This window comes from Lacerta agilis, chromosome 12, assembly GCF_009819535.1.
Source record: "Lacerta agilis isolate rLacAgi1 chromosome 12, rLacAgi1.pri, whole genome shotgun sequence".
Taxonomy (NCBI): Eukaryota; Metazoa; Chordata; class Lepidosauria; order Squamata; family Lacertidae; genus Lacerta; species Lacerta agilis.
In genome coordinates, this window is record NC_046323.1 from 34,578,506 (window position 1) to 34,603,195 (window position 24,690).

At 43.6% G+C, this 24,690-nt stretch overlaps 1 protein-coding gene across 2 annotated transcripts in view; it reads left to right on the forward strand.

Annotated features, from left to right (window-relative positions):
- The first annotated feature begins 975 nt into the window (after nucleotides 1–975).
- PLXDC2 (plexin domain containing 2) overlaps nucleotides 976–24,690 on the forward strand; it is a 232,312-nt gene continuing 208,597 nt past the window's right edge. The window contains exon 1 of one of the 2 annotated variants that reach the window (XM_033164880.1): nucleotides 976–1,350. In XM_033164880.1, coding sequence (XP_033020771.1) covers nucleotides 1,236–1,350 — 115 coding nt within the window. In that variant the 5' untranslated portion in view covers nucleotides 976–1,235. The remainder of the gene's footprint in view (nucleotides 1,351–24,690) is intronic. The other variant, XM_033164881.1, reaches the window with a different exon arrangement.

Below are 24,690 nucleotides of genomic sequence, written 5' to 3' on the forward strand. Positions count from 1 at the left end.
AGCATCGGCCGGGGCAGCTGGCTTCCGGCAGAGGAAGGTGGGGGGAGGAGGAGGGGGAGCGGGGCGGCTGCCGCTGCCGCTGCTGTGCCTTGATCGAGGCGAGCCCCATTGCCCAAGTGCGAAGCACCGGCTGCCTGGCGAAAGGGAAGCGAGCGCGCCGCTCCCGCCTCCCCCGGCGGCCAAGCAGCCAAACTATTTCGCATCCAGCATCTGCCCGGGCGTCTCCCTCGTGAGCAGCGAGCGAGAGACCACCTCGGCGTGGCTTCGGCCAAGTTCCATCTCGGCGGGCGCTTCGGAGGCGCTTTCCTCCAGCCCCCTCGCCCTTACCCTTTGGCTTTGTTTTTAATTGGACAGCCGACGAGCCTCCTCTTTCTTTTTTCTTAAAAAAAAAAAAGAGACTCAAGCCTAATCTCAAGCAATCGCCTTAAGGCAATTGCGGGGAGGGAGTGGGAGGGGGGGGGTCGACTGGACCCGGCCCCCTTCAGGCTCCTCGGAGAGCCACTCTCGTCCCCGCTCCATCCCGTCCTCACGCAGGAAGAGCGAGAGGGCTTGTTTTGTCTCCGAAATCATTTCAAGACTCTGCCCCCTGGATTTCTCCACTGGATCGCTCGGCGGGAAGTCAAGGCTTGGAGGAGTTTGTGAGGAAGGGAGGAGGGTCTGCGAGGACAACGCATGTGTGGTGGGGACACTCCCAGAGAAAGGGCTCTTGTTTTGTTTTTTGTTTTGGGAAAGGATCGCCGTCGGCTCTGAAGCCGGCCGCCCCTCCTCCCTTTGAGATCGGCTCAGGGGTAGCAAAGAAAGGGAGAGTTACTTGGTGGGGGGATCACACGCACGCACGCTAAAGCACTCCCCCCCTCCCTTTTGGGCGACTTTGGTACTTAGTGGTCGGCTTTGATTTCGGTTTCGCTTGTTCACACACCCGCCCGCGGGGAAACGCACTCACGCCCTTTTACACCCTTTCCCCCTTGTTAAGATCGCCTTTTGGCTTCGCAGGCTGGAAAAACAAAAAGGCGGCGGCGGCAGCAGCAGTCGGGACTGGGATACGTCGGCACCTCTCCTGCCCGGCTCAATGAAATCGGATCGGAATAAAAAGTGACTTTCCTCCACTCCGGATTTAAAGGGAAGGAAGGGGGAGGGAGGCGCGCGAATCTTTCCTCCTGAGCGCTGCTGCTGCTTTTTTCGGTTCCCGAAGCTGCGCACCGAGAGTCCAGCGGGAGGCGGACCGGCGAGGCGCTATGGCGAAGCTGGGGGGAGCCCAGGTGGCGGCGGCGGCGGGAGTGCTGCTACTTTTGCAGTGCTTGGCGGACCGGCTGCAGCTCGTCGGCGCCCTAAAGTCGAAGCAGAGTCACGGTAAGGAAAGGAGAGGAGGCTGGCCTGGCGGGACGGGGTGGGGGCGCGCGTGTGGGCGCGCGCGCGTTGGTGGGCAGAGTTAAGCAAAGTGGCAAAGTTAATCGTCGCACTTGGAAGTTTTGAACGGACGACCACCGCCTTGCGCTTTGCAACACTGGATCTTCCTCATCCAGGCGAAGTGATAAATCTAGATTTGCCAGGGCTAAGTAGGGTTAAATGTCTTTGGCGTGAGAGGATCCTGCCTTACTGAGGAGGACCCATTTCTCTGAGCCCTGAGATTTAGTTTTATGCAAGGAGGAGGCTTTGAAGCATGTGCAGCGTTTCTTTTTGTTGCCTTGGGGGACTGCAACCAGTTTCCACCTGTAGGGCCAACCCCCCCCCCCAAAAAAAATTGCTTCTGGAACAAATGATGTTCCAGGCATGATTGAGAGTCTGACTAATTAACATCCATTACCATCAGTTGGTAGATCATCAGATTCTTAATCTCAGGGTTGTGGGTTTGAGCCCCACGTTGGATTAGATGACCCTCCTGGTCACTTTCAACTTGATGATTCTATCATTCTATCATAGCCCTTCCCAGCCATGTACAGTAGGCTGGCATGGTCTGTTTGGATTCAGCTGGATCAATTCACTGCACTTGCCACTGTTTGCCCAGCGTACCTTGCTTGCTCCTCCTCCTCCTGGCACATGTTTGCCTGAATGATGAAATTTAGTATTGTCCCCCAAGGGTGTAATGTGGAGGGCAGACGTGGGTTTGTGTGTCAAGAACCCTTCCCTTAGATGAGGGATGTGGGATGGTAAGGTCTTCAGGGCGCCTTCTCTGTGTGATTTTAATGACGTGTCAGATTAATCTGGTTCCTCCAAACCCTTATTAAAGAGCTGTTTGCCATGCCCGCTAAAAATGTCAGGGCTGGTGCAACTTCTGCCACTGTTCTGGAATGAGGTGAGAAATGGACACCTGTTGAATTCCTGTCTGCTTGAGGAGTTCTTAGGCACATAGCTCAGGGTCAGCTCCTGGCAGACTTTGCCGTGAGGTGAAGGAAAATCTCAACAGACTCCAAAGAGGAGTACAGAATCTTCTTCCTTGTGGATTGAGTGGATTCCACCTGTTTCCGTGGGAGCAGGTAACCTGTCCTGGCTGCAGACCTTTGCTTCCTGTTTCAGCCACAGGTGCCTTGGCATCTTCACCTGTAAACCAGCCTGCCTATCCAGAATGGGCAGTCCGATCTCCCCTTGTGCATGGGGTTGCTGAATTCTGTGTGCCTCTAACCTATTTATGAAAGTAGAAGTTCAGCTGATGATGTTTTGCCCACCTTGTGTGCTTGGGACAACCACATTCATTCTATCTTCTCCTTTCCACACAGCTACTACAGGCACATGGAAACCTTGCCAGAAAAATATATATCCTAGCATCAAGAATGTAGAATGTGAAGTGTTAACATTTGTGCACTTACAAAGCAGCTTTACCGTTTCATTGGGACTCTCCCATCTCCATATGTAATAATAACAGAGGCACCAGTGGACTTCCTTTGCCTTCTTTTATCTGTGCATTGGATGGTGGGGGAGAGTGGATTCCAGCACCTCTGTTTCTCCCCCCTCTATTAAGCCCCACACTTTTATTTAAGTGCTAATCTGTTCTTTTCTGCCCTTCTTTATGTGAGAAGATGGTTCCTGCTCAAAGCAGCAGCTAGCATCTTTTCCTTCCATTCTGTTTCCTGTTCTTACAAGGGTGCAAAAAAAAAAAATGACTGGTGTGAATATTTAATGGTGCTAGTGTTGCTTTTCCTTAAGGAGTGAACCCAGGTTTCACATTCTTCTCAGATATATAGCAATATTGTTTCCTGTCCTTTCATTTCCTGCTGTTAAGCTGGTAGGGAAATTGGGGGGGGGGGCTAGATCAAAGGCTTTGTGCTATTAAGGTTTGTTCACGCAGTTGGGGGAGGTGGTGTGCATTCTATGGCATAATGCCCCCCCCCTATTTTCCACAAATCCAGTGCATGTTTACTCAGCAGCAAATCTCACTGAGTTCAGTGGGACTTACTCTGAAGTGTTTGTTGGTTTGTAGCATTAGTCTTGTCACATTGTGGCATATTGAAAGCTAAGAATTTATGCTGGCATAAGTTTTTGTGGAGTTGCACTCACCGTTATATGTGTTTGGCAGGTTGTACCTATGAGTGTGCGCACACACGCACCGGTGTACAGAGAGGAAAAGCACCGTAGAAGCAAAAGGGCATGAAATCCCCAAAGCCCAGAAGGCCTGTGGCATATCAGAATAGTGACTATTCATAGCAAGCCTGGGTTTTGGTCAAGACCTGAATGAGAATAGAATCAAATTTTCCTATAAGATCTTTCCCCACCATATTGCACTGGGGCCTCCAATTGGAGGGATATTTGGGGGGGGGGGGATGAAGAATGGTGAGTTTTCTCAACTTTGCTGCTTCGGATTTCAAACGTGGGTCCATTTATCTGTAGAGACTGATCTGTTCATCCTGTGTAGACACCAGAAGGCTGTCGCTGTCGATGAGTGATGTTGTGTGCAATATTGGAGGGTGTCCAAGTGAATGAGCTCCTGATGGTATGGCGGATGTTGCTGCTGCTATAATTATGTGGCATTTTTATGTGGCATCTGTTAACATAGACAGCTAGGTGCTCAGGTTGTTTCACCTTAAGAATCATTATGCAGAATTGTTACACTGTGCTCATCCTAACCTACACAGAGTGCATACTGAACCTTAAAATCAAGCTAAACTGTGAGAGTGCACATATCCTACTCATTTACCTAAGGCTAATCTGAAATAACCACCATATCTCGATTGTACACAATTATTACCGCTGTTTAAGAGTTGCAAAGCACAGCAGCCATAAGTGGGGCTGAGGGGAATCAATCTTGATTGTGAGTACAAAGCAGTGATTAAAGCACATTAGGGCTTACATAATTTTAAAGTGCTTCTGAATATCTGCTTTCCATCAGATTGTCTTAAAGAAGAATCCCCCTTTGCTCCTTCAGAGTGTTTGCCTTCTTCAAGCTAATATTTGCCCAAAGATAGCTTGCTAAGGAGCCAGCAGATGGTCTGTGGGCACATGATGATGCTGTCACATTGTTAAAGCTAAGCTGGTCTCAGCCAGGTCAATATCTGAATGGAGGTTGCCAGGGAGCCTCATGAACTTACACACACGCAGTAATAAATGAGTGAGAGGATCTGAACAATGGAATAAGATTCCTGGTCACGGGTGACAATTTAGAATTTCACCTGTGATCTGGACTGAGACAGCCTGACCCCTGTTCTTCATGTGCCGGTAACCTCCAGGTCAGATTACTGCCATGTGCTGTATGCAGGGATGCCCCTGAAGTTGACTAGGAGCTGAAGCCCGTGCAAAATGCAGTGGCTGGGGTTCTCACTGAGGCAGAATGCCGCCATCATGTAACGCTGCTGCTGAAACACTTGCACTGGTTGCCAGTTAAGCTACCTGGGTATGTTCAAGGTGCTAGTTTTGGTGTACATAGCTTTATACAGCTCAGGACCACGTACCTAAAAGATCATCTCACTCCTTATATATTCATTGAGTCATTGCATCTCCTGCAGATGCCATCTTTTCAGGAAGTCTGTTAAACATCATGTTGGAATGGGAGTTTTAATGTGGCAGGACCTAACCGTAGGTACTCCCTCCTGTTGAAGACCTTCCTCGTCCAAGAAGTCTTTGAAGTGGAGATTTGCAGTTCACTCTTTATTTGTATTGGCTTAGAAATTATATTTATGTTTGACTATTGATGCTTTATGTGAAGCGATTCATAAATGAAAATTTAAAAACACATGAATATCTATGGAGGATGGTTGCCATTGATATTTCCAGTACGGAGGTTATGGAGGCTGGAGGTTAGTGAGCTGGGCAAGGCCACCAGGTAATTCCATTTCCTGGCATTTTAAGCCATCTCTCCTCTGGCCACCTGTGGCGTCGTCTGTGTGTCTTTCACTGTAATCTCTTTCCCTTCTAATACCACACTGAGTTCACATCAGAAAACCTCTCTCTGCTGGAGAGAAGTTTGAAGAGCGGCTGCCAGTCAGAGTAGATACCACTAGGCTAGATGGACAGATAGTCTGAAATGTATAAGGCAGCTGCCTTTAAAATCAGAGTCTTTGGCTGGAAGGCCACGGAGAATGCAGCCAAATCAATTATAAGGAATCAACACATGTGTCTCCCTGTGTCAGATTCCTTCATCACAGTCTTTCCTGTTACTGCCCTTTTAACAAATTAACATCAGACTAAGCTCTGTGAACTAACGGATACATAAGATACAACCAGGCAAGATCTCCCATTTGCTAGGTGAGTAGATGTTATGGAGTAATTGACGCCTGTAAAAAGCAGACTAATGAGCCTGAAAAACCTTGGTGGCCCTGTGCCAGATTTGGCAGCCCAAAGATACCTTAGAAGGCCTGGGGGAGGGAGAAGGAGGTTGACAGGTAAACTTGGGAATTGCTAAATGACAATTCAATATACTGAGTACTAATATACTAGGTGAGGCTAAGGAGAAAATATAGAAGTCACATACTTGCTGTCTTTAAGAAGATATGATAATATGATGAACTGAAGTGGTGGTCGAAACAAAATAGAAAATTCTTTTCAGTAGCACCTTAGAGACCAACTGTGTTTGTTCTTGGTATGAGCTTTTGTGTGCATGCACACTTCTTCAGATACACTGAAAAAGAAGTCACCAGATCCTTAAATATAGTGAGGGAGTGGGGAGGGGTATTACTCAGAAGGGTGGTGGGAATGGGTGATCAGCTGATAGGTGTGGAAAACCTGTTGACCACTCTTAACGGCTGCAATTAGTCTTGCAGGGAAAGGCAAAGGGTGAGATGGATCTGCAATTAGTCTTGCAGGGAAAGGCAAGGGGTGAGATGGATCTTTTAAGGATCTGGTGACTTCTGTTTCAGTGTATCTGAAGAAGTGTGCATGCACACGAAAGCTCATACCAAGAACAAACACAGTTGGTCTCTAAGGTGCTACTGAAAAGAATTTTCTATTTTGAAGGGGACGACAGAGGATGAGATGGTTGGACAGTGTTCTCGAAGCTACTAACATGAGTTTGGCCAAACTGCGAGAGGTAGTGAAGGATAGGCGTGCCTGGCGTGCTCTGGTCCATGGGGTCACGAAGAGTCGGACACGACTGAACGACTGAACAACAACAACAACAACATGGCAGACCAACACGGCTACCCACCTGTAACTGAAGTGGTGGTGATCATTAAGTGATGAGCTTTAGCACTTAATGGGGCATCTGTGGCGGCATCTATGACGGTACAGATGTTATTGGACTCCAGCTCCCATCTGCCCCAACCAGCATGGCTAATGGTCAGGTATGATGGGAACTGGAGTCCAACAACATATGGAGAATCACAGGTTTCCCACCCCAGCTTCAGCACTTGATAACTTAATAAAGCTTTTCCTATGATGCCTGATCAGTGATAATAACCAATCAATCAGTTTAAGAGAACACAGTTATTCTGCATCAGATATGGTCATTTAGCTCTTATAATTGTAAATGTAATAAGTTTAATCATATCTACCACCATAGCGGCACAGACTTACTAATACCACTGATATTTATTCATTTAAGCGCTATTGATTTCTTCATACTGTGGGCCTTAATAGGTTAAGTAAAAAATATTTAAGCAGCAAAGGTTTAGACTGCTTCTTGATTGCCTACCAAGACGGAGCCCCTATTCCCACAGAAATCAATGTCAAATCTTGCATTTTCTCCAGCGGCGCAGGATTGTCTCTCTAGACCCCTGCAGCTCTGAGACTATAAATGTTGTGCCAGCCAGCATATCACTGCACAACGTAACATTGTGATTCCATAACACCTGAACAGCAGGGCAATATGCCAGGAGCAAGGCTTTACGAATAGTGGGTTCCGTCTTCCACAGAAGCACATCAGTTTTTCCATCCAGAAAAAGTAAAAAAATAATAATGTAATCTTAAGGGTGGCATGCATATTTATACCTGGATGTTCACCAAGGAATGAATGGCGGAAAGCCACAGTGGTAAGGTACATGCTTTACATGCAAGTAGTCCCAGGTTCAGTTGCTAATATTTTTAGTTAAAAGGGTACCCAGGATGCAAAGCCAGGAAGAAAGATCTGTCTGTGGCTTTAGATCAGCTGTAACCAATGTGATATATTCCAGATGTTGCTGGACTACGATTCTGAACTTTGACCCTGTTGCCTGGGATTGATGGGAGTTGGTCTCACAACAACTGGAGAGCACCACATTAGCTATCACTGCTTTTGAGAAAATCTGGCAGGGGTAGCCAACACCGTGCCCTCCAGGTGTTGTTGGACTCCACCTCCCATCAACCCTAGCCAGCTTCTCCAGTGGTCAGAGATGATGGGAACTGAAGTCTAACATATTCCTGAAGTAGGCAGTACTGGGTGAGACAGGTCAATGACTTGAATTTGCATAAGGCACGTTCATATGTTCAATATTCAGTTCCCCATTAATTTACTTTTAGTTTGAAATGTATACATTGGCCACAATCCAGCCTAGCATTAGGAGTGCTTAGGCCCATTAAAATGAATGGATTAAAATGAATTGGGAGTGGGTCATGATGGTAAGAATGCAACCTGACTGAAGGCTGCCAGGCTCTCCTGAAAATTGCAGGGCCAGGCCCCAGGACTCTGACTTCGGTTGGTTGAGAGTACACTCTCCAGACCATGGGGTAAGGGATGCGGATGGCGCTGTGGGTTAATCAGAAGGTCGGCGGTTCGAATCCCCACGATGGGGTAAGCTCACGTTGCTCAGTCCCTGCTCCTGCCCATCTAGCAGTTCGAAAGCACGTCAAAGTGGCAAGGAGATAAATAGGTACCGCTCCGGCGGGAAGGTAAATGGCATTTCCGTGCACTGCTCTGGTCAACCAGAAGTGGCTTAGTCACATGACCCTGGAAGCTATATGCCGGCTCCCTCAGCCAGTAAAAGCAAGATGAGCGCTGCAACCCCAGAGATGTCCGTGACTGGACCTAACGTCAGGGGTCCCTTTACCTTTTAACCATGGGGTATGTTGCTCTGATATCACAAAATTTTATGCCTGAAATGTCAGAAAGTCTGTGAAGGTTTTGTGACACCAGAGCAACATCATGACACACACACCCCGCCATTTCCTTAATTTGTTGTGGCTGCATTTCCACGTAACACTAAAGTGAGGTTGAACGCTATGTGGGCAACGCATAACGACCCCAAGCAATGAATCAGGATGGTGTGCTGCTTCTCCGGTGGAGATTAGGAATGCTAATTTTTAGTGTTGTATGATCCAGAAGTTCTGGCTTGCAATGAATTCTGGTTAGGTTAAAGAAGTCAGCTTCATAACCCCCGGGTTGTCCATGATTCTTTGTTCATGTGAAACAAGTCATCATTCTTTGAAACAGGAGGGGAAGCGTATGAGCCCAACAGTTTGGCTGTGATTGCTATAGCTTGTCCATGTAGCACTAAACTATGGATCTGTATTGAATAGAATTGTAGAGTTGGAAGGAACCCAAGAATTATCTAGTCCAACCCCCTGCGATGCAGGAATCTTGACACATGGTCCCCCTTTCAATTTGAAACCATACCGAACCCTGCTCAGCTTTGCAAATGTGCTAACAGTGAAGGACAATGGTTAAGCACCCTCGTTCACCTCTGCTCCCTGCTTTAAATCCCACTCCTCTTAAACCACCTTTTTAACCCCCCCCAAAAAAATGTATATAGGCATTAGTATATATCATATAGTTTGCTCCTTATATGTGCCATGGTTTTCTGTAGTTTTTCTTCTTCCGAGAGACAGAATTTGTTCTTCTTCAGCTTTTGCTGTTATTAGCCTTTCTGTGTTTGCGTTTGTAACACAAAATGAATCTTCCTTGTAGATCAAGCTGTGAAACTGTTAGCATTATTAACCAGGATCTGATTGCGGAAATCTCTGTGAATAAATTCATTCCTGCTAACATTTGCCCACTAGAGGGCAGAACTGCTGCCTTTGCTGCAGTTTCAGCAGGCATAAGTCGTCTCAAGCCACTTGGCGACCCCCCCCCCCTGCGCCCTTGAGCATTATTAGCCTGATTGCCAATCTATTCAGTTTATAAGATTTTCCATGTTAAGATTTATCATGAATGCTTTTGCCATGGCAGCTGCAGGAACTGAGAGGCAGAAGTTGGGCCACCGAAAGGTTTCGCTTTACCTATGCTTTGCATCAGCGAGACTAAACACCGAGCAAGTTAAACTGGATGAAGTGTTTGTTTGGAAGCGAAGCCAGCAATTAAGACTCTAGGTTGTTTTTGACTGAGGACCTAGGAAATGCTGAAGTTTTTTTTCCCAGGAAGAGAGCTTTTAAGAATGCTCTAGCTCCCACGTGTGTGCAGTGCCTTAACAAACCACACATGGGTCAGGGTGTGAACCATATATTGTGCCCCCCCCCAACCATACTGAGGTTTTATCTATTAAAGCTACAGATTTACAATTGTAATTAAATAGAAAAGTTACAGTCTGTGGTGCCTGGTAACATTTTGACCTAGTAGGGCTGCAACTTTTTCTTGCTGTTTTCATCACAATAGAATCTGTACATCACCAAGGAGTGTGGTGGAGTCTCCTTCTTTGGAGGCTTGACAGCCATCTGTCAGGAATGCTTTGATGGTGTTTCCTGCTTGGCAGGGGGTTGGACTGGATGGCCCTTGTGGTGTCTTCCAACTCTATGATTCTAATGATTCTAATTAGGAAGGGGTGTCACTATGCATGGTGCAGAGTGCTACTGTTTCTTCACCAAAGAAAGCCAATTATTTCTATACATCTATGGACAGGGGGAAAGGTCCCATGTAAGAGGGCCTAACCGTGACTTTCAGACAAGATTGACTCTGTACCTCTTGTTTAGCAAGTATGCCATACCACATGACATCTGTTTTTGAATTCCAGTGTTGATTACACCAGTGTTTTTCAAACACTGTTCCGCGGCACACTAGTGTGCCGCGAGATGTTGCCTGGTGTGCCGTGGAAAAAATTGAAAAATTACTTTATATATAGTCAATATAGGCACAGAGTTAATTTTTTTAACATTTTTTAACATTTTCTAATGGTGGTGTGCCTCGTGATTTTTTTTCATGAAACAAGTGTGCCTTTGCCCAAAAGAAGGTTGAAAAACACTGGATTACACCTTCGCGTCCACTGTCAAAAAACCCCCCCACAAAAACAAAAAAACCAAACCCACCACACGGAAACTTTTAAAAGTGACACATTTTTGCTTCCAGTTCCATGCAGTTTCCCTCCACTTCGTTGTCCAAAACACACACCCCCTCTAAATTAAAGGAGCAAAGTATTCCAACCAGCAGACAAAAATGATTATTTCACTTGATCCAGGGCACATCAGCATCACTCTGATTTGAAAATGTGAAGTAATAGCCTCTGTTTATGTGCAGAGTACAGCATACCAGGGGAATCACCATCAGCCTCTATTGCTGATGTAGGGAAGGATATCTTCCAGGTTTGGGGAAGGATATGGAGTCAGTCAGTGTGATATCTAGGCAGGCATAGAGCCCCCAAAAAGTTAATTTTAGAAATTCACTGACAAGCTCACAAACAAGCATTTAGGAAATAACAGCAACAACATTTCCCTTCATCTTGCATTAAATATGTGCGTGCTCTCTCTCTCTCTCTCTCTCTCTCTCTCTTCCCCCCCTTTGGCCCCGCTACAAAAACAAATACTAATTAAATGAAAAAAGCTCCTCAAACAGAAACACGCCCTTCCTATTCCACCCTTTTAGGGACAATCTTTTATAAAGTTTCCGGGTCACTTACAGGTTCAACCAATGTTTGTGTGTGTGTGTGTGTGTGTGTGTGTGTGTGATCGCTCATGTATGTCACACCGAAAATGGGGGTTGCCTGTATGTCATTAATCTTTTTTTTTTAAAAAAAAAAAAAAACCTAAATAAATGTGAAACTTCTCTTTGAATGTGTGGAGATTCATTTCAACTACACTCAATCAGCGGAAGCCATTCACGTATTCCAGACCTTGTGGCCTGCTGTTAGGACACTGCTCTTGTCACCCTAGATAAGCTACTGTGTATGTGTGTGTGTGGTGTCGTTCAAATAAAAATAAAAATGGAAGGTAGCCAATTGTTTTGTCTCAATAATGTATGCTAGAATTGTGCTATAATTTATAGGCATTAAAATCAGAATGGGTTCCAAGAAAGGCTGTTTTGACAGTGAGCAGAATAATTCAGCCATAAGATAACTGCTAGACAGATTTTAATAATTCCACTGAAGGCATTCCTTACTTGGCTGTGTAGGCTCATGTCATTGGAGCTTAAGGTGATGTTTGCTGTTTTGAAACTGATGAACAGAAGCCAAAGAAAGAAAAGATTTAACGGCACAATCCCAGACGTGCCTACTCAAAAATAAGTCTCAGTTGGGTTTATTCCCAGGAAACAGTATAGGATTGTACCAAAGCATAGGAATCCAATGTTTACATGAACCAATTTTATTTTAACGTTAGAACTGTAGGGATTGGACTTATTTTGGGAAGGTGTATACTGTAAAAATATGTGCAGTTTATAATATAAAGCAGGGATGTGGCCAGCTTCTGCATTTTCTGAGTCACTCTACTCCAAGCAAGTGAACTGGAGATTGGAGCAGAAGTGTATCTTGCCAAATACACTCAGCCTATCATGGATAGCTGTGCCCCTTAATAAAGTTGCTGCCATTCAGTATTTAGGGGTTTCCCAGGTAAAGAGCTCAGAGACACAGTGGCTACATTCACACATGGTATAAAACCATGGTTTAGTGTTACAAGGATGACGCTGTGTCTGAGCCCTGGGATCATCTATTACCTCATCTTCTCCAGTGCAGCTGTGAAGAGACTGAAATTTCCACTTCTGTTTTTGCTTAACCAGTTTAGTGTTAAGTCTAAAAAAATGTTAGCTTCATAAACCAGTTTTTGAAGTTGCCTTGTTTTAGAGTAAAGCATAGTTAAGACTTATCACAGTTTAGCCAGACACAGCTTAGCTGTGGTTAGTCAAAACGGAAGTAAAAGCTTCCGGAAGCTCAGCCTTAAGGTTGTATAGGCTTGTCCTGTAATTTTAAAAGAATGATTTAGCATTATGGTGCATGTGGATTACTGTACAGTGGTATCTCAGGTTACATACGCTTCAGGTTACATACACTTCAGGTTAAGAACTCCGCTAAACCCAGAAATAATGCTTCAGGTTAAGAACTTTGCTTCAGGATAAGAACAGAAATCGTGCTCTGGCGGTGCAGCGGCAGCGGGGGGCCCCATTAGCTAAAGTGGGGCTTCAGGTTAAGAACAGTTTCAGGTTAAGAATGGACCTCCAGAACGAATTAGTTCTTAACCCAAGGTACCACTGTATCTGAATATATATGCTCTATAGCTGTGAAACCCTGAAAACTGAATGGTTGCATTTGTGATGAGCTGAGTTTAATTGGAAAGAAAGAAGAGTTTGGATTTGATATCCGCTTTATCACTACCCGAAGGAGTCTCAAAGCGGCTAACATTCTCCTTTCCCTTCCTCCCCCACAACAAACACTCTGTGAGGTGAGTGGGGGCTGAGAGACTTTCAAAGAAGTGTGACTAGCCCAAGGTCACCCAGCAGCTGCACATGGAGAGCGGAGACTTGAACCTGGTTCACACCAGATTACGAGACTACCGCTCTTAACCACTACACCACAGTGGCTCTCTTGGAAAGATGTGTCTCTGGTCCTAGAGTTCTCTGCTCTTGTCTGGAGAACAGAGTGATCAACAGAATGCAGCCAGTGCTACATATTTTGTTTGTATGTGTTGCTACACAATTCAAAAGAGGTGTAACATTATAGTGTGGAAATACCTGTTTCTAACAACTTTAATTTCCTCTCCTCCTTTTCCTTATGAACAAACTGGACACATCTTTTTAACCATACCTGCATTAAAATTTGATAGACCTGCTAGAAGCCATATATAAATTCTCCAGAACCCAGTCTGGATATGATCCATGCTATGTCAGTTAGTCCTTTCCTCGTATATAGTAACACCCCCTCAGTTTTGTTGTGTTGCCTTTTGAGGTGATCCATTATTTTTTTGTATACGAAATACGGTTGCTATTGTTTAATTTCGGCTGGTGCTGATACAGATCTTCTATTTTATATCTTTATGTGTGGCGTAATACACATACACATGAGAAACACCAACATATTTCTGCTATACTAATTCCACTTTTTGAAAGCAGTCCTTAAGTTTGTGAGTAGCAATTTTTAACCTGAAAGCATTTCTAGTGTGTTAGTGCTTAGGAATCTGAAACATCATTTTTAATGCCTAGAGAGCCAATTATCAGTGAAAGGGAATATTTTGGTTTGGGTTGAGCAATCACTGTTTTTGAGGGCAGCCTGGATGACAATAATCTGACAGGAGCGTTCACACAATGCACAATATTGTACTGCTGCTCATTCAGTTTATATGTAACTTAAATCTGAACACATAGGTTTCCTCCATTTGGTATTCAGTATGGCAGCTTGGATGCTAATGAAATCCTCTAGTATATATGTATATAGTTGCCCGGACATACTGTTCTTTGCTTCAGGTAGCCCATTGCCATGAAACCCTTGCTAATTACTGCTTATATCCTTTACTTATAATTGATCACCGCACAGTACAGGATTCAGTTCACTGATTTCTCAGATCGATAGTATTCTGCCACCTTTATTTTATTCTGTCCTGTAAAAATTTTTTGTTTGTTTGTTTGTAACTCTCTTGTAAAATTACGGTTGAAGCTTTGCAATTTGTTTATGAGGCTATCAGTCATGCAGATCTTGGACAAGTTGACATGTGGAACTCTTTTCAATTCTGCCATACCACAGTCGGGAAATGGTGATTAGGCAGATATTTGTGGCGTCTGTTAACATGCAGGAATTTCAAATTAAGCTGGGCCTGATTCTTGACAGGGTCAAGGTGTTAGCAGTTGAAATAAGTGTGTGTGTGTGTGTGTTTCATGCTTGAATCAAATATTTGTTGATACTTATTAGGCTGGAACCTCTTTGAGGATAGTGCTGTTGTATTGCTGCCCATCCCTTCACTTGTTTGCTTAACTGTGGCTACCATCGCTGTCAGGGCATTATGCTTGGCATCAGAAGTGGGGAGACTGCTGTTTGCACTCTAGGTCTGCTTGAGGCATCCCCCAGGCATCTTGGCCACTGAGAGAACAGGATGCTGTACTACACAGGCCTTTGGCTCTTATGCTTTTTAACGAAAGTCAGCAATAACTTAGAAGCAGACCTGGGATTTGGGCAGTCAGGTAGGCCTATACTTTTCCCAGTCCTCGGAGGGCTTAGCCAGGAGCCTGCAGGACTTACACAGTCATGCCAATAGTTATCACTTTATTTTAACAAGACTCCCACCCCAGACCTCAGACAAGCTCTGGATGGGCCTGCTTAGAAGGGAAACGTTTCCACAAGGTTTTTGGAAGCCATTAATAACATCCCTGCATCACAAAGCACCTGTAATACTGCTGAAGCAACATGACTGCTTGTGAAGAGCTTTTCAAAACGCTTGTTGGTTTTTATTTTATTTTCCCTTTGAAATGTTGCTGCTTCATAAATAAGTTTGTCACAAGATGATGGGAGTGAACAGCACCTCTTTCTAAGCGGCAAAGCCTGGCTTCCTGACACATTTCTTATTCAAGTTTGCTACTTAGTTAATGTGGAATCCATTAGGGACTAAATTAAGAGAGCAGGCTGCCAGATTGCAGCTGCCATAAACATAATAGATTAATAGTTTATTTGCAGTTCAAAAATTTATGGACTGGAAGCCCAGCATTCGACTTTCTGTAGTATACAGCCTGACCTCAGTCCCAGGGCAATATATCACTAGCTCAGACTCAGGCATACAGTGGCTGTGTTCAGGTGATTGTGGATTGGCTGAACAACCTGAGAGATGAATAAGGCAACATTTGCACCGTATATTTAAGACACTTTAACAGTCAAGATTCCTCAAATAATTGTGGGACTGTAGTTTTTAAGGGTGATCAGAGCTGCTAGGGAACCTCATATTCCCCTCATGAAGCTACATTTCCCAGAGTTCCCTGGGAAGGATTGCTTGCTAAACCACCCAGAGAACTGTCACTTTATGTGGGGAATATGGGGTCTCTTAACATATCTCAGCACTGCTAACAAATTACAGTTTCTAGGCCTTTTGGTGGGAAGCCATGTAAAGTGGTATAATGATGCTTTAAGTTCAGGGGTCTTTTCCCGAGTTGGTTGCCATTGCCATTATGACAGAACAAGTGAAGCGTTCCTGGTGAGTTCCAGTACTTATTTTTCTAGAAAAATAGCACTGTTTAAATGTGTAGTGTGGATGTGCCCTAAATCTTTGCCACCTGGATGCAGTCCTCTTTCTCCTCCCTTTGCATGAGCCGCATGAGTCTCGATAATAAGCCATCCATATTTCATCCAACTGGGGTAACTGTGGTTACAGCTTCAGAACAAGCCCAGGTTATTAAACCATGGTTTGAAGTTGGTTTAATGTCCTGCCTTGTTCTGAAGCTGATAACCATAGTTTCCTGGTTTGGCTGAGATATGAAATTCTTAACTAACTAGAGACTTTCTGGTTTAATCCTAGCTTGTACAAAGGTAGAAGCAAAAGGGGTGTTATCATGGACTAAAGACTAATATGCGTCTTGTCTTATTAAGCAGATATGATAATCTGTTTAGTGTCAATGTATCAGTTGTAGTATCTTACTGATATTTTTAAAAAGAAAAATAAGACCTATCCATCAAAAGGGAGGGGGAGATACAAAAACAAAGTTATTCGGATTTAATCACATTTGAGAATAGCAAGACCAGCGAATAATAACAAGGATTGTATTAAATAATATATAATTATTGACAAATTCTTCAGGTTTAAATCCTTTTCTATTACATAATACATATATTCATACATAATTTTGTCTGCAGGGTGGATTTGATTTAAATCAAACTGATTTAAATCACGATTTAAATCACTAGTCAGTAAGGCTTGATTTAAATCACAGTTTTTACATAAAGACTAATTCTTGCTGGTATAACTTTAATATGCAAGTAGATGAAGATTTTTAGAATAACAACTTTTCATATTATTTTTTTATCCCCAGTTTAATAGGTTAATCATTCATATTTGGACAACTTTTCTGTTGTACTTAGGAAGGAGAAAAATAATCATTACCTTAATAAACAATTTAAATATATTTATTAGATCCATTCCACTCCAAACAATCAGAAAAATATTGTTTCTATTCTATTCACTGAATTTCTTGAAAGTTAACACTGAAGGGGTTGATTCTGTATTCATAGGTTTGTAGAACAATAGGATTAAGGTCTTTTTCTCAACTCTGTTCATGTATAACATTTTTGCTGTGAAGAAGAGGCATGTGATCTCTGCTGAGTCAAATTCAGTTTTGAGAACTGCAAAAGTAAACCAACATCTGTGATAATATCTTGTAGGCAGAGAACTGCCCAATAATCATACAAAAACCTCTGGAAGAGCATAAATGACATTGTGAATGGATTAATGGAATTTATTTACCAAAAAATTAAACATATACAGCCTTATTCTACATAATTAAAAACTAATCTTTATTTCATGATTGAATAACCTTTGGATGGTAATATATTTCACCAAAAAGCATTTTATTTAAAAAAATCCGATTTAAATAAAAAAAATCCTGATTTTTTGATATTTTTTTAAATCATTGATTTTTATCCACCCTGTTTGTCTGCCACCTTTCCACAGTTAAAGCCATGCTCAATGCAGCTTACAACATTAAAAAATACATAACTACAAATATAACAAAATTAGTCATAAACAATAAATAAAAACATCCAAAAGTACACAACCAAATAAAAAATGTATACATAAATCATAAGATCTAAAATAAATATACAAAAATCAGTATCAATAACAGCAGCAACCACCCCAACAAAAACCCCTAAGCAATACCCCAGCCTAAGAGTCTATTCAGCAGCCTCACCTTTTGCAGTTGGAGTCAGTCAGGGCCCCCACCCTCCCAGGCCAGGTGGAAAAAAAGCCTGCAAGGCAGGGAGCAAGTCTTCCAGTGTTTCATTACCTGTTATTTCCTGGAACGCTTCCCCAATATTTTCTCACCCTTCTATTGTTGCATAATATCTGACTTATAAGAAAAATATAGAAACAAAAAATATGTATTGCATACTTTGAAGTAACTTGTTTCAAACAAACCCTTTTTAAGATTAACCACAGTTTGCTGGGTTTGGATGAAATGACAATCTCTAGTTAGTTAAAAAACAGAAGTGAAAGTTTCTGATCTCCTTCTCGAGAACGGGAGGGGGAAGTGTGTGAGCCTGAGACTTGATGCCATTTGTTCCCAACACAATAAACTATGATTCATGGCGATGTCTGAATGAAATAATTAGGACCAGTCATAGATGTATTCCTGCACTTTTCTTTTTCTTAAAGACGGCAGTTCTTTTCAGATCCCCTTTTCATAATTGCTTAGAGTTGATGTCATTTCATCAAGATCACATATATTTTGGACAGCATGCTCTTGCAATAATTCAAGTTCAGAACCCTTCTCATAATAGCCTAGATCTGATGTCTCTTGTTTCCATTTTCATCAAGATTACATATATTTTAAACAGCAGGCCCTTGTAATCTTCATGTTCACAACGTATTATTCAATTACGTTAACAACGTATTATTAATACTATGAGGTCCTTGAATTTCAGTTATCACCTTTCATATTTGCAGCTATTGGGAAAAGAGAGAGGTGGTTGCCTATCTTTTATCTAACCTAATTAAATATAGTAAGTTGTTCATCATTTTTAAAATTCTATAAAATAAATGATCTTGCCAGCTATAAAATCATGACTCTTCTAGTCACTTTGAAGCCTTTATCATAAAAGATGGTTGTTAGCAGAGATATTAGGGTGGGGAAAATCCCTGTATTCATTCCAGACAGATAAAACAGCTCTGTTTACCTCTTTGACTGGGCTGCGGGTTTGGCCCTATTCTGGTTTTGCAAACATATCCAGCTAGGTAACAGCTTAACTATAGCCAGTCTTCTCCAGTGCCTAACAAGCCTGATCACTGTGCAGTCCCTAGTAATTTATTGCTGCTTCCATTGCCTTTTCTTTGTACCTCACGACTTTCCCAGACTCCTTCTCAATGAATGGTCCATTGGTCTGTCTTGGTGTAAGGAGGTTTACTATGCTCTCAAGAGCATCATTTGAGATGAAGCCTCTGACATAACCCATGGATGGGGAAAGTGTGGTCCTCCAGATGTTGTTGGACTCTCAGCCCCAGATGGCATGGCCAGTAACCAGGGGTGATAAGAGCTATAGTCCAGCAACATCTGGAGGGCTGCTGGTTCTTCAAACCCGACACACTTACACAACAACAACAACAACAACAACATTTATTTATACCTCACCCTCCCCAGCCAAAACGGGCTCAGAGGCTAACATCAAATGTATAACACATTAACATAAAACAGGCAATCAGTTAAAATACATCCTAAAATCAGATCAGGATCAGAATAAAATCCAATCAGATGGCAACCTGCAGATTAGGGTTGGGGACCTTAAATGCTCACCAGGCCCAACTGTTTTTGCTGAATTTATATGAGCCTGTGAGAAAAATTGGGAGGCCACTTTCATGCAAGTTCTTATGAAAGGGGAGGGGGAGTCAGACTGAACCCCGACCAAAGGCCTGGCGGAACAGCTCTCTCTTGCAGGCCCTGAGGAAATATGTCAGATCCCTCAGGGCCCTGGTCTCTTGTGACAGAGCGTTCCACCAGGCCGGGGCCACTGCCAAAAAGGCCTCGGCCTGGCCAAGGCCAATCTAATCTCCTTGAGGCTTGGGACCTCCAAGATGTTATTATTTGCGGACTGTAAGGTCCTCCGTGGGGCATACCAGGAGAGATTTATCAAAGACAAAAGGCTCCAGCAAAAATGACTTTTAGTACTAAATACAAACCTAGAGACTTGTGCCAGTTTATGAGACTAACAGATTCATCGCCACATGAGCCCCACTGGACTAGAGCCCACTTTTGTGTATCTGACAAAGTCCACAGAAAGCTTCCCTTACACAATAAATCTGTTCTGCTCTTTAAGTTGCCACGAGACTATTGGTTGTTTTTGCCGCACAAGACTTAGTGCGGCTGCTCCTTGGTAATTTTATTAAGGGTTTACTCCATTTGTATTCATAGCCTTCCACTCCACAGGAAACTTAAACATGATTAATTTGAAAGCACAAGGCTATGCTACAGTCTTCAGTAATGGCTGTGTTAAAAAGTTCATGAACATACTTCTAATAAGTAGTGCCATTAACATTTATGCAATATAATGCTAGAATTTATTCTGCCTTTTTTAAAAACAATACTTATTCTTCCTTAGTTGTTCACAATGGGACACATTCAATAAATAAAGGAGTGTAAAGGCACTGTTGTCACACGCCTCAGCTGAGCAGCAAGAAAGCTAATTTGAATATTCTTCCTCTGAATAATTATTATTGTAGTTTGTTTTCTTTCCTTTCAGCTAAGGCCATAATTTATGGGAGCTGAATTTTCAGGATATTGCCTCTAATTCTGCAAGTTGTAATTTGCCTTTCAGCTTCTAAGATTGCTTTGCCTGCGAAAGCAATAGCAAAGTCAGGGGCACAGGTTGTCTGTCGGTGTAAATCAGCGTGACTTTATAAAGGCCTGACTCATCCTTTGTGGGTAGACTATGGTCCTAGATATAACAATTACAGGTGTATCTTAGGTAATTGCTGAACAGGGGCAACAAGCATCAGATGCTATTTTTCTAGATGCCTCCTCAGGCATAGGTAAAGGTACCCCTGACCGTTAGGTCCAGTCGCGGACGACTCCTGGGGTTGCACGCTCATCTCGCTCTATGGGCCAGAGGGAGCCGGCGTTTGTCCACAGACAGCTTCCGGTGTCATGTGGCCAGCATGACTAAGCCTTCTCTCTCTCTCTCTCTCTCTCTCCCTCTCTCTCTCTCTCTCTTTCCACTTGATCATCAAAAGGAAAGTTTATATTTGCTCCTCACTGTTTTCTTTTCTTATCACTGGCTGTTATGTAATATTTGTTGGAAGAAGAATGAAAAGACTCATTGGCCTTAAATTATCAGCTGGGATGTCAGTTCAGAATTCTTGGAAGTCTTTTGGTGTCCTTTTATAATTGCCGAGCACCTGCTTCTGCTTGCAAGGAAAGTGGTATCTTGACTTTCCAAGGGGTATAATTTCCTGAGGATACTAATGCAATCTCATAAAACCTGTTTTATATTGAAGAAGGAATTGAGAGTGAGAAGGAATAATGATGCATAATAACAGGGCTAGGGTCAGGGCTTTTGTGCCTCTGGGAGTTTTCTATATGTTTACAGCTCTACTGTGGAAGTAGCGGTTTAGCCCGAAGGTCCAGCAAAGTAACCATATCTTATGTCATTCTGGTTTTCTTAAGATTTGCAAGCGGAGGCAGCAGTGGGGAATTGGTTAGAGTGCCATATAACAAGAAATCATATATTTCTTCTGCTGGGGGGATTGTGAAATGCAAACGGCTCCCTCTGTAAACTTGCATCTGTCTGCAATTGGTGGGTACCCCGTTAGATCATTTGTCTGTGTCTGCCAAAGCAAATCCTTGACTGTTCTCCTTGCTTTCCCATGAATTACTGTAACATTTCTCTCCCCTTCCTTCTACAGAGGCATATGATGTTAGTAAGAGCCTTAATTGCCCACCTACTAGGGGTTTTAGTAGAAAGTTCACTGAACAGTGTGGTTTTCCTGTGGCTTAAAAAAATCTATCTAAAAGGCATTGGCTGAGCAAAATGAGCATTTAGTAGAAGAGAATGGACTTTTTTTGTAAAAGAGGTTTTTATTTATTTATTTACTCACTCACTCATTTAATTAGTATACTGCCCTTCACTGAAGGTCACAGGATGGTTTCACAACAGAAAACTTTTAAGACTTTAAAAACGGGGTCGTCAAACTTACCCGGCCCAGGCCGGTTCCTCCTGTGCTGATTGCGTGGTGTGCCGGAGGGTGGGGGAGCGCGTGCCCATACGCGGACGCACACGCTATTTCCCGGCGCACTTCCAGGTCGGCGGAGCACCGGAAATAGCTTGTGCGCATGCGCATGGGCCTCCTCCGACCCAGAAGTGCACCGGAAATGACTTTGCGCATGCACACAAGCTATTTCCAGCGCTCCAACCGACCCAGAGATTGTCCAGCTGCGCCGGTAAGAGCAGGCGGGGGGGGTGTCGTCGCGGGCCGGATAATTGGCTAGCTCAGGCCATATCCGGCCCGTGGGCCTTAGTTTGGAGACCCCTGCTTTAAAACAATGCAGTTTGTATTGGTTGTTGTGTCCAAGAGGTACTTAGGCTCCTGTGAGGACTCTCTCCGTAGTAATGTACGAAGTGAGAGCTGGACCATAAAGAAGGCTGATCGCCGAAGAATTGATGCTTTTGGAATTATGGTGCTGGAGGAGACTCTTGAGAGTCCCATGGACTGCAAGAAGATCAAACCTATCCATTCTCAAAGAAATCAGCCCTGAGTGCTCACTGGAAGGGCAGATCCTGAAGTTGAGGCTCCAGTACTTTGCCACCTCATGAGAAGTGAAGACTCCCTGAAAAGACCCTGATGTTGGGAAAGATGGAGGGCACAAGGAAAGGGGACGACAGAGGATGAGATGGTTGGACAGTGTTCTTGAAGCTACTAACATGAGTTTGGCCAAACTGCGAGAGGCAGTGAAGGATAGGCGTGCCTGGCGTGCTCTGGTCCATGGGGTCACGAAGAGTCGGACACGACTGAACGACTGAACAACAACAGAGGGCTCTGCTAACCCAGTGAGATTTTGTTTGGCTTGATTTGACGCTCCAAAAACTGCAGCACAAACCTTCGGTCCACCTAACTCAGTATTGTCTACAACACTGACTAGCAATGTCTCTCAAGGAGTCTTTCCCAGCCCTATCTGGAGATGCCAGGGATTGAACCTAGGCATTTTTGCATGCCAAGAGGATGCTCCACCACTGAACTGCATCCCTTCTCCTAAAAGAAAGAGCAAGGTAAACAGGCGGTGATGTGAGCATTATGCTTCGTATCGCTAGAGCTGTTTGCCAGAAGCGGGTCGCCTCTTCTGCTTGCTTGCTGCTTTACGAGTTCAATCACCCTTTGCTTACTCCTTCCTCTCTACCAGCTCTTTCAGGTGCTGCTTGTTTCGCATGCCGCAGAGGCCTCTGGACATTTCTATGCAGTGCCCAGAGTCTTGCCATGTTGCCTTTGCTTTCACCTTCTATTTGCCTGCCGCCCCTGTCCCCTAATGCATCCTGACAGGTTACAGCGCCCTTGTCTATTCCTTGCTCTCTGCGTGATCTTACATGTCTGCACTGCTGGTTGTTGCACAGCGATATTTGCTTCATGGCATAACAGCATTTCATCCCCATCCTTCCTTCACACTCTCACCTTTTACAATGGCATTTCTCAGTATTACAGTTTCTGCAGGTATGTAGTCACACACACACACACATTTCAGCAACTGTTAACAAGACACATTGAAAAATTGAGGCTTTTTTTTTTGCAGTGAGTGACTTCGGGAAACTGGTTTTGACCAGTCTCTGGAAAGGCAGCTAGTAAATGCTGTAAATAAAAGAGATGGTAGCTTTGGTTCCTATCTCTGCTACAGGCTACCCATGTAACAGACAAGCAGACTCTGTAGTCTCTACTCTTAGTCAATAAAAAGTGGCCTTATCTAGCCTCCTTATAATCGGCTGGGGAGCTGCCCCTTAGCCCCAAGTGTTCCAGCTGCTCGCTCTGGTGGAACTGTTGTAATTTGCTGCTCATCTAGGGGGTAAGCCACTGAGTGACAAATGCTTTGCCTGCCTACAACTCCTGGTGCTATATGTGCCTTTGCTTGAGACTGCCGCAGCTATGAATATGCGATGCTGTTTTTGCACTGTCAGGTAGCTGGTTCATCTGGCCCGCTATCTCCAGCTGCCAGTGAATTCCCAGGGTCTTGGCCAGTGAGTCTTTCCCAGCCATAGTACCTGATATCATTTGGCTGGGTTGGATTGGGGCAGCAGGGATCAGGGATTTCACCTGGGAGAACTTGGAGCATGATCTACTACTAGAGCCTTCCAAAGCCTTGGATGAAATCCAGCATAGTGCAAATGGCCACCTGCTCAGATGAAGGGGATTATCTTTCCTTTCTTCCCTGCTACAGCCCCTGTGCACTCACAGAATCATCTCCAGAGAGTTGGGAAAGCTTCTAGAGCAGTGTTGCTCAAACTTGGGTCTCCAAGCAGAACCAAAAACAAGCACCACGACAGCCAATACAACTAGTATATATTTTTCTATCATGTATAATAACAGTAAGACAATGGACAGTGATCCGGTGTTAACACTGTTTCATGTACGTCTTCTTCAGCAAATAACTGCAAAACAAATAGACAAATAAATAAACAAAAACCTGCATGGAAATGTATCACAGTCATCCATGAAATCAATATATACACTATAAATGATACAATACAACATAACAATAATAATGTAACATTATAGCATACCTCAATATACATTGAAAGCAATTTTCTACGGAGCAGTGTTCATAAGAATATGTAACCACTGCTGGTAGTTCTCAGGATTTCAGGAGCTAATAAACCTACTCTTCCCATCAGGTGCATTCCATTACAATCGTGTATGAGCACAGTTTGTGCAGGGGGAAGGAGTAGGGAGAAGAGAAACCAGAACTCTCATTGCGGAAGCAGATTTCCATTGTGTAGCCTTAGCCCCTGTGTTTCCATGAATGGGAAGACCATACTTATTTGGTACACTTGTGTTCTCTGGTGTGGCAGAAAGAGGAGGGGAGAGGAAAAATATACCCATAGTGCTCTGCTCTTTCCCCCTTGGCTGAGGAGACATGGTTGGTGTCCTTTGACTTACTTGGTTACAGTTTGAGTTCAGCTGAGTCTTTTGATCATCAAGTAGGTTCTATGCACGGCAATGTAGTTTTCCTATATAAGAAAAAGCAACCAGAAATGCACTGTAGAATCTGAATGGAATCAAGCTGCAGGTTTTTTGGGGGAGCGGGGGATAAAATGCATCAAACTGAAATAAAGCCAGAAAAGAGAACAGCAAATTGACCCTAACTGCTAATAGTTAAATTAATAACGAGCTGACTACCAATGAAAAGCTTGGCTCAGACTTCAATAAAGTGACCTTCAAGCTGAAGATATGGAATAAATAGTGGCTCTGTCACTGTGCCAGGTTGGGGTGATGGGAAGGGTAGATCTTTTATTTATTTTTTGGAATTTATCTAGAAGTGGATATGCACTCTTCAGT